The 13,772-nt window shown below is 42.2% G+C and overlaps 1 protein-coding gene across 1 annotated transcript in view; it reads left to right on the forward strand.

The window, feature by feature from the left end:
* TBX15 (T-box transcription factor 15) overlaps positions 1–13,772 on the forward strand; it is a 133,700-nt gene that overhangs the window by 69,802 nt on the left and 50,126 nt on the right. The window contains exon 2 of the mRNA XM_054042513.1: positions 10,695–10,908. Within this exon, the coding sequence (XP_053898488.1) occupies positions 10,695–10,908 (214 nt within the window). The remainder of the gene's footprint in view (positions 1–10,694; positions 10,909–13,772) is intronic.

Raw genomic sequence — 13,772 nt, forward strand, 5'->3', positions numbered from 1 at the left:
TGACAGATAATCTTGGGTAAGGTCCAGATTGACTGGTTTGTGGGACTAAGCCCTGCAAATAAATCCTGTTCTGAAACATCACATACAGCAGTCCTGGTCCCCTGCCTCACACATGTGTAATGTGCTTTGCAAGGAAGATTCCAGTGGCTAGGTTTTCAGAAGAGCTCAGCATTCAGCAGTTCCCATTCTCAACTGGAGCAGCTCTAAATGGGAGCTGAGCTCTCTCAAAAATCTGGCCCCAAACTGTAATCTTCAAAATGTAAAAGCTTCCTTTACCTCCACACTGCTAGGTGGGACCTCAACACTATTGAAAAAGAGGACTGATTGGGAGATAAAGAGCCACTTTGAAGTTTTAGGCTGTGAATATATACTCATATTCCCGGATGAAGCAAGAGTTAGCTTTTTGAGACAAACATATAGGGCCAAATACACTGGTAAACTCCATCTGCTTGGCACTGCTCTACCAATTCAGAGGAGCAGTAAATCCAATTCAACTGGTGGGTTAAGATAGGTGTACAACAACTTTGCATTTCTGGAGCAGTGCCAAGCAGATGAAGCATACCAGTGAATCAGGCGCACATTTTTTACCTTTCTGGCACCCATGTTCCTTTACTGAGTCTTGTGTGGAATAAACCAAGGAGGAAGTAATGGAGCCTGGCAATATGCAGTCCAGTGGATGTGAGACCCCATTTTGAACTAGAGTGACTGTTGTTTACTTTTTGCGTTTTCACTTTTAGATTCTCTTATTAATATTTCTGATATGGCTCTACGTAACACTCCATTTGTCAAACATTCGAGGGCATATTTTCGGTCTTCTTTTTCTATTATTGATTAACAGAGCGATGAGTTTTAGAGCATGTCAGTATCCTTACTGATGGGTATAACCCTCATTAAGCACACTTCTAAAACTTACTGAAGGAGAAAAAGGATATCCTTGTGGTTAAGGCACTGGACCAAGGCTCATGAGCTCTGGATTGAAATCCTGACTCTGTCATAAATTTCATGGGTGACTTTGGGCAAGCCATTTAATCTGCCTGTGCCTCAGTCCCCATCTGTAAAATGGGATGATAATAATACTTACCTTTCTCCCACTTTTTGTCTGCCTGCTCTATTTAGCTTGTAAAGTCTGTCACTATGGACCTAATTCTCATTTATGTTGAAGCTCCTTTACTCTGCTCTGGATGTGTAAAAGATCTTAAAGTGGAAGGAAATTATTTTGAGGCCCCTTTCTGCTGCCAGAGTGTGTAAAGGGGCATTAGTAAATGAAAACCAGACCCTGTGTGTCTTTACAGTGGCTAGCACAATAGGCCCAATATTGTCTGGGTCCTGTAGGTGCTAGTGTAATACATATAATGCATATTGATAATAATGAATGTATTATAATTGGGACTGCACGCTTTTAATAATGTACCTCAAGTTTGAGAGAGCACAGTTAATACATTAGAATGAATGAATGAATGAGAAATATTTTTTGGTAAGACACTCTGATACACCATGACAGACTGCTGTAGAATTATCTTCCAGTTGTATTTTATGTTTAGCACGTGGCATTTGGCTACTATGAAGGATACTTAGGGAGAGGTCTATGTGGTTGAGCTACCACTATATGGTTGCTATATCCTCCATGTGCTTAGCCTTCCTAGGTGTGTGACCTTTTGTACTTATGGCCCCAATAACATGGTACCTTTTATGCATGTCTGTTACATGTGATTGACTTTGTGAATGCCCCCGGTGCTGACATTAGCCAATATGAAAGTGAGAGATCTAGAGAGAACCACAGGGTCTGTCTGTGTTCAGCAGCCTGAATAAGGAATTCCCTTTATATTCATTTCAGCTGTGTTCTGTCTCTACCACAAGGGACACTGTATGACTATATGTGACCTTGTCCAAGTTTGCCATGTCTACGTGTGTGCAGGGTTTTGCGTGATCTATTTAGGGCATAGATTCCCATTGTTAGCAAATGTACTTTAAGGAGAGTAATGGCCACCTGTTGCACAAAATGTTCACAAAGCTTGCAAACAGAAATAAACTGTGCAAATAAATAAATAAAACCTAACAGCTGCCACATTCTGGCCCAGAGAAACCTTCATTGCAGTGGAGTGGGAAGGGATTCACACTATGTATGTATACAAACACAAACAGAGAGAGAGAGAGACAAAGAGAGAGTGTGTGTTAAGGGTTGTAAAGTGTTCCTGGACAAGTGGCATTATACACATGTAAGATTTTTCTCTTTATTTTTAATATTGTGTAGTTTAGTATCTTGGGTACTTTACAGTAAGGCATTTTTGAAGCCTAATATAATGAGTAATGCCCAAAAAATAAGTGACCAATAGGAGGACCCATTAGGAGATCTGAGGACAGTCATTGTGGACCAGTTCTGCCCTTAGTTACAGAAGTGCAGCTCCCAAAACAAAGATTTATAGATTCATAGTTTAAAGTCCAGCAGGGACCATTAGCTCATCCAGTCTGACCTCCTGTATATCATAATCCATTACACGTCACCCACTTACCCCTATATTGAGCCAAGTAACTTGTATTGTGGCTAAAGCATGTCTTCCAGAAAGGCATCCAGTCTTAATCTGAGATATCAAGAGATGGAAAATCCACCACTTCCATTTGGAGTTTGTTCCAATGGTTAATGGCTCTCACTGTTAAAATGTATGCCTAATTTCTTATTTATATTTATCTGGTTTCAGCTGCCAGCCCTTGGGTCTTGAATGCCCTTTTTCCCACTAGATGAAAGATCCCTTTAGTTCACTGTATTTTCTGCCCCTGAAGGTACTTACACTCTGTAATCAAGTCACCTCTCAATTTTCTTTTTGATAAGCCAGACTGAGCTCTGTAAGTCTCTCACTATAAGACATTTTCTCCAGCCCATGAACCATTTTTGTGACTCTCTACACTCTCTCCAATTTTTTCCAACATTCTTTTTAAAACATGGATATTAGTACTGGACGCAGTATTTCAGAACTGATCTCACCAATGCCATGTACAGAGGTAAAATCACCTCCCCACTCCTACATGCTACTCCTTTGTTTGTGCTTGGGTACTTCAGAGTAATGCATTTTTTGAGTGCACGAGTTGCACTACTTGAATACAAGATTTACCTTATATGACCACGGGTCCTTTTTCTTAATGCTTGAATATAAGGCACAATATTTCCATTGTATTCCAAGTACAAATAAAGCCCTGCTGAAAAACAATGTGTAGAATTAGTGAAAAAAGTCAACACCTTTCATAGCTCTGATATGGCTTCATCTTCAGCACTGGGTTGCTGTGTGGTGACACTGGGCAACTGGGTTATAGAAAGCACTTGAAGATAGTAGACTGTTGTGTTGTATAAAGTGGGACTCCAGGGCAAGTGGAGATATGCGGCTATGCTGCAGAAAACAGGTCGGGGATGCTGCCCTGTTGTACACCACATAATGGTGGCATTGTGCTGTTGGGCTGTGGAGAGAGGGGACCAAATTCTGCTCTTGCTTACACCTATGCAAGGGATTGGAATATCAATAGAGTTGCACAGTGAAACTGGGGCAGAATTTAGCCCTGGGTGGGGAAGATATTGGGCTTGTGTATAGTGGAAAATGGATAGGAGATACTGGATTGTTGTTTCAGAAGGCAGATAGGTAGACTTTAATTTTTTTAACTGAACAGTAGGGACAATGTCAGATTTAATACCCCATTAAAAATGGTTTGTTACAGTAGGCATACCCCTAAACCTCCATTTCTTGTCAATGTAACACTGTTGGTCCATTAGGAGATGCTTGCCTTTGAAATGAGATGAGTTCTGTGGTTGGGATGATAGTAACCTCTTTTCATTGTATAGTCAGTTCACTGGCAACAGGTTATGGTGGCTCTCAGTAGCATTTTTGGGAAGTGTGCACATTGGGTGTCACACAGCCTCTGAGAACAGTTTCAGTTCACAGTAGTGCACACAAAGCTCTGTGGAGCCCGTAGACAAAAAATAGCATATATGGTGAAAGCCACGGTGAAAGCCACAAGGAGGTTCAATTTATTTGGCGGGAAGAGGAAAAGGAGATCTAAAAGGGGATTATTGGTAAAGTTAACAAAATATCAATCATAACATCAAACAAACCACAATAGTTTCCTCTTGTCCCCTAGTCCCAGCCAGCCTTCCCAAGCACCAACATCCCTGAGGGCTCACAAAGTGACCTCATGGTGTTACTGATAGACACAGGCACTGTTAACCATTCCAGGAGTTCCCATTTTCTTCTGGGCCAATGCTAGCAGACTGCTGGATATGTGGTCAATGTGATGGTCAGGGCCTTTCATGACAGTAAAAATCCATACAATAGGGTAACAGAAAGAGGAGAACTTGTTATAAACACCAAGTCCAATAGACAGAAGGTCATTGCTTCAGGTCTAGGGATGTTTATTATGCATATAAAAAAAGCCCAGGGCACCTTCTGAACCTAACTGTCAATATTGTTGCAAGAAGTTCCTCACAAACAGCACCAGCTCTTCTTATGCAGGTCAGACACAGTCTCCATCATCTGAAATGGGATCAGCACACTGGTTCTACAGGCTCTTTGTGATGAGGGGTAGTAGGTTTTGGACTCTTTATTCTCTTTTCCTTCTCTAACCTCTCTAGAGAGAGAAGGTTGCCTGGGCTGGCTGAAGGGACAGCATGTTCCTGTGGTAGGCAGGGACTTCTCTGCACAGAAAACAGAATGTCAACATTTCCTTCCAGTTACGTCACTACATATATGACGGCTGAGTTAAACAACAGAGAACAGCAGAGGGAAAGAGAATATATGAGGTACAGGCAAGAGAGAAAAGGGTTGTTTTTAGAAGAGATTGGAGAAGGCGGGGAGAGTCAACAACACAGGGGTCCAGGAAGTTGTTCCAGTCAACAGGAGCTATAGAGAATCTATGGGATTTTGGGAAGGGACATATTGGAGGTAGTTTTTGACTGGAGGGAGTTCATAGAGAAAAGTCCGTAAAGTCAGCTGGTGCAAGTCCATGGTGGCTGTTAGAAACAAGGAGGGCAGATCTGAACTGAGCTCACCCTAAGTGAAAGGGGTAAGGATACAGTATGAAAGGGTTAGAATCCTCGATTGTCTCCATCCCCACCCTTACTAATGTCAGTAATGGAAGAGCTCAGTTTTGATGTGTCCTTTCTGAGGGACTATATCCTGCCCTGGAAGGAGGAGAGACTCTACCTAATAGGTCTGTAACATCTAAGAACCAAATGTACTTAGCAAATAGTATGAATTCCCAACCCCCAGCCCATCAATGCTGTGTATAGCAGCAGGTAGCCAGCCTTCATATGGTACCAGTCACTATAGTGTTCCATCTTTCACATGTAGTCACTTGCCTGTGTGTCCTGCACCTCCCCTGGAGTTCAGATTAGGCACTTGGAGTTTTGTATGAAGCAATTCTTCCAGGGGCTCTGATGGGGTCTTTCTCTGGGGGAGATAGAAGAAGCCATATGAAGCGTCTCTCACCTGAAAGCCTGTTTGTTAATATCTCAGTCAGCAGCAGTAACTGGTGCCTGCCATTGCTCACCATTGAGCATGTCCACACACTTCTCTGTGTCAGGAACCACTCCCTCCATAGCCAGAATCACAGGGCTTCATTTTCCCTACAGTTACACCAGTGTAAACCAGAAGTAAATCTGTTGAATTCAAAGAGAAGAGAACCAAGCCCAGAAGATCAAAGTGTCAGAAGTGACTCAGGCTGTGTTGCTGCTATATTCCATTACAAACAAGTAGATGGGCCAAAATGATCTATGCTACTGCCAGCCACTGGTCTCTGCAATGAATAACCCTAGAGACTGGAGGCAGCAGGTTCTTTCTGTTAGGACCTAAAACTAAAAAGAGCAGGGCAAGTTGGCCATTCCCCTTTATGTATTATGACATTTTCAGACTCACTTGGGGACAGCGAAGTCCCTGATCCTCAGTACCCCAGTGCATATCCAAGATAGAATGCTATGGTTTTGGAGTACTGCAGGATGCAGAGTCGGAAATCAATCAATGGAGCTGACTCTGAGGTGCTGGATGCCCGCAACTCATTTTGAATTCATTAGGAGTGGAATGAACTTTGGATCTCAAAGGAGGTGCTCAGCACTTCACAGGATCAATCTTTTTTTAAGATTGACTCCAGATTGGAGGACTTGGCTTAGCAAAAAGGAAGGAAAATGCTAAGTAAGTCCCATTGATTACAGAACAAAGAACTGGCAATGCCAGTGAGACCTCCTCACCCATCTCCCAAATCAAAAAACAAAACAAAACAAAAGGGTAATTTTCTGAACAATAGCATTTGCTGTTCTGAAGTCTAATCTAGGGGTAATCACAGATTCATAGATTCATAGATTCATAGATTATAGGACTGGAAGGGACCTCGAGAGGTCATCGAGTCCAGTCCCCTGCCCGCATGGCAGGACCAAATACTGCCTAGACCATCCCTAATAGACATTTATCTAACCTACTCTTAAATATCTCCAGAGACGGAGATTCCACAACCTCCCTAGGCAATTTGTTCCAGTGTTTAACCACCCTGACAGTTAGGAACTTTTTCCTAATGTCCAACCTAGACCTCCCTTGCTGCAGTTTAAACCCATTGTTTCTGGTTCTATCCTTAGAGGCTAAGGTGAACAAGTTCTCTCCCTCCTCCTTATGACACCCTTTTAGATACCTGAAAACTGCTATCATGTCCCCTCTCAGTCTTCTCTTTTCCAAACTAAACAAACCCAATTCTTTCAGCCTTCCTTCATAGGTCATGTTCTCAAGACCTTTAATCATTCTTGTTGCTCTTCTTTGGACCCTTTCCAGTTTCTCCACATCTTTTTTAAAATGCGGCGCCCAGAACTGGACACAATACTCCAGCTGAGGCCTAACCAGAGCAGAGTAGAGCGGAAGAATGACTTCTCGTGTCTTGCTCACAACACACCTGTTAATGCATCCCAGAATCATGTTTGCTTTTTTTGCAACAGCATCACACTGTTGACTCATATTTAGCTTGTGGTCCACTATAACCCCTAGATCCCTTTCTGCCGTACTCCTTCCTAGACAGTCTTTTCCCATTCTGTATGTGTGAAATTGATTTTTCCTTCCTAAGTGGAGCACTTTGCATTTGTCTTTGTTAAACTTCATCCTGTTTAACTCAGACCATTTCTCCAATTTGTCCAGATCATTTTGAATTATGACCCTGTCCTCCAAAGTAGATGCAATCCCTCCCAGTTTGGTATCATCCGCAAACTTAATAAGCGTACTTTCTATGCCAATATCTAAGTCGTTGATGAAGATATTGAACAGAGCCGGTCCCAAAACAGACCCCTGCGGTACCCCACTCGTTACGCCTTTCCAGCAGGATTGGGAACCATTAATAACAACTCTCTGAGTACGATTATCCAGCCAGTTATGCACCCACCTTATAGTAGCCCCATCTAATTTGTATTTGCCTAGTTTATCGATAAGAATATCATGCGAGACCGTATCAAATGCCTTACTAAAGTCTAGGTATACCACATCCACCGCTTCACCCTTATCCACAAGGCTCGTTATCCTATCAAAGAAAGCTATCAGATTGGTTTGACATGATTTGTTCTTCACAAATCCATGCTGGCTATTCCCTATCACCTTACCACCTTCCAAGTGTTGGCAGACGATTTCCTTAATTACTTGCTCCATTATCTTCCCTGGCACAGAAGTTAAACTAACTGGTCTGTAGTTACCTGGGTTGTTTTTATTTCCCTTTTTATAGATGGGCACTATATTTGCCCTTTTCCAGTCTTCTGGAATCTCTCCCGTCTCCCATGACTTTCCAAAGATAATAGCTAGAGGCTCAGATACCTCCTCTATTAGCTCCTTGAGTATTCTAGGATGCATTTCATCAGGCCCGGGTGACTTGCAGGCATCTAACTTTTCTAAGTGATGTTTAACTTGTTCTTTTTTTATTTTATCGGCTAAACCTACCCCCTTCCCATTAGCATTCACTATGTTAGGCATTCCTTCAGACTTCTTGGTGAAGACCGAAACAAAGAAGTCATTAAGCATCTCTGCCATTTCCAAGTTTCCTGTTACTGTTTCTCCCTCTTCACTAAGCAGTGGGCCTACCCTGTCTTTGGTCATGCTTCAGGGGTAAGGAAGGATTTGATTTTCCCATGTGTCACATTGCACAGTTGGTCAGATATTGACACATAAGGTATTGGCCACTGCTGGAGGCCTAATGGACTAACAGTTTGCATCTGGACAGTGAATTATAATAAAAGGATCTGATTCTTTTTTCACTGACATCATTGTCAAACAGGAATAATTCTACTGGAGTTACATCAGTGTAAAACGGGAGAGAGGAGGATCAGGCCCAAGATCTGTAGATCTCAGTAGCACACCGTTCCAGTCAATTCATTGAAATGCTGTTGACTCTAGGCATCTGCTTAAAGCCAGAGATTGTCCAATGAGAAATCACAGGGATGACTTATACTGAAAATTGTTCAGAGTGAGGTTCAGTGCCAGGTTCACTCAGGATTGTTACAGAAGCAAAAGGTTTGTGAATGACACCTTATTCTGTAAATTCATCAGATGATACGAGCTAAGCAGTTTGTGCCCATGTCATTACAGTTAGGAGGTTTCCAAGAACCCTTATGTGCTTCAGGAAGTGGTGTTGGTGGTTCAGTAGGTGGCACTTTTCTCTCTGAGTCTTTACTGAACCAGTGCTTTTTGCCTTCAGATGTACTCTGCTGCTGATGGTATGTCTTTCAGATAAGCTGTAAATCTGAGACTCTGACCACTTGTGATGATTAAAGATTACATCGCACTTTTTGCAATGGAAGAGATGCTAGCCCTGGTGCTAGCCCTCCCTATATGTCCCCTAAGGGCAGTATTTCCTGTCTTAAACAGTATGTAATATTCCTGTACACCGTTAAACAGTTGTCTTATTCTCCCATGGACATGGCTGCATTTGAGTGGTTGGTGAGGTCATCCTTGGATATAGTTTGTATATCAATTTTTTTAAATTTGCAAAGCTCCTTAGAATCCTTTGTTCTGAAAGTCTCTGTGTACGTTTATGTTATTTATCAATTGCATTTGATTATTTAATATTAATATTAGTAAGTAATTTCCCATAAAACCAACTTGTAAGGCAATCTCTAATTTTAAAATGTTATGAATTTCTTTCGATGTAAAGTGTATTTCGATGTATTCGGTGTGAATACTGGCACAAGGAATCACCACTATTAAAGAGAACTTTAATTTACTCCAGTAGTCTAGTACTTTACTGATTATTGTGCTTTTGCTCGTTAGTTCAAAGGATATTTTCAGTATAGACATCTGGCTCAACATACCAGCTTTTCTTTTGGTTGATCTCAGTCCCAGCTCTCTTCCTTTCTATCTAGCCCCTTTACTCCCTTCCTTCTCCACAAAGAGATCTAGGGGTCTCTTGAAATCCTTTATGCCATTTGCTTCAATTGCTTTCCCCAGTAACTGATTCCATATGTTTACCATGCTTCCTCCTTGTCCTTCAGTAGCCTATAGCATTTTCCTCACCAAAAGCTGCATGGTTGTTTTCCCAGGAAATGTCATTTTTCCAAAAATTATATTATAGGAGCATGGATGCCAGGTTTGTATAATTTTTGGTGGTGCCCAGAATAGGGCCTAGCAGAGCCGTCCTATACATAGAACGGACTGGGACAACCCCCTCAAGCCCTGTGCTTTGCGGGGCCCTGCACTTCTGGAGGATGTGGGGCCCAGGGCGGCCTGGGGATTTAGCAAGAGGCCTGGCGCTGGCAGCAGTGAGTGACCCAACCCCAGCCCGCTCTGTTCCGCTCCGCCCTGCCGGCTCCCGGCGTTGGTCAGGGGAGGATGTGGAAACCAGAAAGAGGCGGGGCGGGGCCTTGAGGGAAGATTTCGAATGGGGGAGAGGTGGAAGAGGAGCAGGGGCAGGAAGAGGCAGGATGGGGGGATTGGGGGAAGGAGTGGAGTGGGGACAGGGCAGGGGTGGGGCAGGGGCGGGAAGAGGTGGGACAGAGCTGCTGTTGGCACCAGGCCCCCCGCTAACCTCCAGACTGCTCTGGACCCTGTGTCCCCCTGAAGCGCAGAGCCGGGAACAGTTGCCCCGGTTTGTCCTATGGATGGGATGGCTCTGAAGATATAAGCCCCAACACTGGTGGAGCCGGGCCCACGTTCCTGAATATTGGTGGAGCATGGGCACTACAGGCCCATATAACTCGCCGTCTATGTATAGGAACAAATAAAATACATTTTCAAAGTGGTGCTGCCAAAAAACAAAAACAAAAAACCCTTCATTATTTTTGATGACAAGGGTATTAAAAGGAAAAAAAGTACTTTGTCTAAAAATAGCTAACTCTGCAATAGTAGTGTGGGATGATGTGCAATTAAATGGAACGTAGTTTTCCAGTGAGCCCATCTAACTATGGGTTGAATTATTTTTTTCCTTTCTATTTTTAATCTATACATTGTGCTTCATTCTCAGCATCATGATGATGTTTTGTATTTTATGTTGTGGGCAATTTTAATCAGCTGTTTCTAAAACTTTACTAAAATGCTAGATGTCATGTTGGAAACACAGATCCAGAAATCAGTTCATAAATCAGAACAAACTATAATAACATATAATAAAAGCCCATTGCGCCACTCTCCAGAGGTTCTCACTGTTGGTTCTTTCCACTGGTGCAGCAGAACTGAAATGTCTTATGTGGTGTATCTATTTTTCAGATTCAGAGCCGAGTACTGGGTCAGACACAGAGGTGTTGACTGAGAGAACATCCTGCTCATTTGGCTCCCACTCTGACCTCACATCTGGTGGCTCAGGTCCCCAGCCTCCTCCTCCATCATCCATGGAGGAGATCCAGGTAGAGCTGCAGTGTGCTGACCTCTGGAAAAGATTCCATGACATTGGGACAGAGATGATCATCACTAAAGCAGGCAGGTAAGATATTCCTGGCTTCTTGCCCAATAAAAACAAACAGAAAGAGGATACACTTTTTAGTATGGTTACGGCTGGGTTTTAAACTTGTTTTCTTTCTTTAAAGAAGAATGAATACCTGAATGAATTAGAAGAAGCAAACAGTTGTCAAAGTTATGTAGCTGTACCTCCTTGTGCTGTGATCTTGTCAGATCTCATAAGTTAAACAGGGCTGAGCCAGGTTGAGAGAGGAGACCTCCAAAGGAAATTCATGCACTGCAGGATCAAGATATGGTTGATGCTGGTCTTCTCTTGGAGGGAATACCGAGACAATGGCCATAGTGCTGTCTTTCAGATGAGATATACAATTGAAACCTGGCCCATTCATGTTCTTTAAAGATCCCATAACACCCCATGAGGCTATCTCTGTTAAACCCAGTTCTAGTGGAATTAACTCAGGTTTGTGCCAATCTAACATCTTCCTCCAGCTCCAGGTGGGTACATTATTGGCTTCCTGTACTAACAGGTACATACATAGGATTTCTCACAGCTGTTATCCTCCACTCCAGAAGTAGCTGCATTTCAGTTGGGAGTGTAGAGAAACCAGGAGTAATTTGGGATTTTTTTTTTAAAAAAGGCAGTTCATCTTGTCACACCAGCAGCCATAACTGAAGACATTTTCACTCATGGAAATAGATACATTTTTATATTAGCCAAAAATGAAACTGAGGTTAGCCTTAACATTTCTAGAGTTCTCAGATTTGAAGGGGGAGGGAGAATTCCAGCTCTCTGGGCATTAATTTTATGCTGTGTGTTTCAAACTATTGGTGTTTTAATTCCAATTAAGTTTGTTAAAAACAAATCAGCACCATGGACAGAGAAATGATAAAAGATGAGTGAGCCAGTTTGGCTAAAATATGAACTGCTCTGCCCCTTTTCCAAAAATGCATATATGGAACCTTTCTTGTGGGATATTCACCATTGTTTTGTGGCTCCAGGAGGATCAGATAGCTTGGGGAAAGTTTGGAAAGATCCATCCTTTGAAAGCTTACCAGAACCAAACTGACTTTTGGGACCTTTTGAGGTTCTCTCATCACTAAATTGAGGTCCCCTCATCATTAGAGGATCACCAATACTCTTTGTGTTGTCTTTCTTTCAGACTGCAGTACATGTCCTCCCATCAGAAATAGAAGAGGAGGGGTAACAGGAATAACTTAATATTAAAAGTTAAAATATTATTTTCCATCTATAGATCTCAAACCTGGCAGGGGGTGGGATTATGGCACAATTTCCTTCTGCAGTTGTTTGCAGGAGTCACCTAACTAGCATGCACAAGAGAAAGGTATTTGTGAGCTGAAATCTCTTTTGGGATTCATCAAATATCCTGATGTTCCCAGCTTGAGAAAATTTGGAAGATGAATTACAGTTCCTTCATCTCCTACAACTTAAATTAAGACCCATCCCCACTGAACATGAGAAACAAGAAGGGGTAATGGCTTTGAGATCAAGGGGCTAACATCCTGTTTTATTCCTCAGGTTTGTGCATACTGGGATCCATAATTGGAATGAGTGATTTATATGAGGAGATGTCAGCCCCATGCCTCTCCACTGCCATTGTCAGGAGTGTCCCATGGAAATTTCTGATATTTCAATATTTATTTTCATCCCAAATGTGGATGAAAAGTTGAAATACTGAAATTTTACGTGTACTGAAAAGTTCCACCATATTTCGATGGCAGAATGTTGTGTGGCATTTTTGAGCAAAACAAAACATGTAGATATTCCCCCAACTGAAATGTTTCATTTCTGTCTGTTGAACTGCCTCACGCCCCTCTTCTTTTCTATGGGCAAGAAGCTGCCTGGCTGGACTACACTTCCCATGATGTGCCTGCAGTCCTGTGCTTTCCAGGAGGCACCAAGTGGATCAGTCAGAGGATACTGCATTGCACCATGGGAGATGTAGTCCAGCCAGGGATCCCGGCCCACAGGAGACTCTGGGGGCAAGAGGCACCTGAACTAAAACTCCCAGAAGACAATGTGACAGCATAGAAAGATACAGTTTAATAAAACAAAATATTTTGGGTCAGCTCAACAAACTGAAATATTTAGATTTGGGTCAGACTCATCCAAAACAAAATATTTCATTTTTAGCATTCCTCCAAAAATTTTGGAAAATTTCATTTATGCAGAAACTACATTTTCTATTGAAAGATATTTTTGATGAAAATTTTCAGCCAAAAACTTTTGGCTGAAAACAGACTCTTGCAATTTGGAATTGTCAAAACATTTTATTTTGAGATTTTTGATTGAAACAAAACATTTCAACATTTCTGGATTGAAACATTTCATTTCAACTTGGTTTGACATTAAACCACATCCCTGGAGCTTCCACAGACCTCATGGAAGTTGTAGTTCAGTTGTTTCATACATCCCTTCTGTTCTGTGGGCTGGGCTCCCCAGATGGACTACATCTCCCATGATGCACCACAGTCATGTGATTCCCTTGATGCACTGTGATGGGTCAGCAAGAGAGGAGACTGTGGTTTATCATGGGAGAGTAGTCTAGCCAAGGAACCTGGCCCCTAGGGGAGAATAGGGGCATGAGGCACCTGAACATGAAGTGCCATAGCAGCAAAGGTAGACCAATTTTAACTTTGAACTGTCCTGAAATAAGACATTTCTCCAGCCTGAATTTTTTTGATTTGGTCAACATGATCCAAAATGAAGTATCTTCTTTTCAATTTTCTCAAAGGGAGCTTTCAGTTTTTGACTGAAAGTCTTCAGTTTTCAGGTTTTCCTTTAAAAGTCAATGTTCTGTGGAAAATCTTTGTTTTTGTCAGTATTTTCCATGGATCCTCCTCCCTCGATCCCAAATTTTTCAACAATCT

This window comes from Malaclemys terrapin, chromosome 1 (assembly GCF_027887155.1).
Source record: "Malaclemys terrapin pileata isolate rMalTer1 chromosome 1, rMalTer1.hap1, whole genome shotgun sequence".
Classification (NCBI taxonomy): domain Eukaryota; kingdom Metazoa; phylum Chordata; order Testudines; family Emydidae; genus Malaclemys; species Malaclemys terrapin.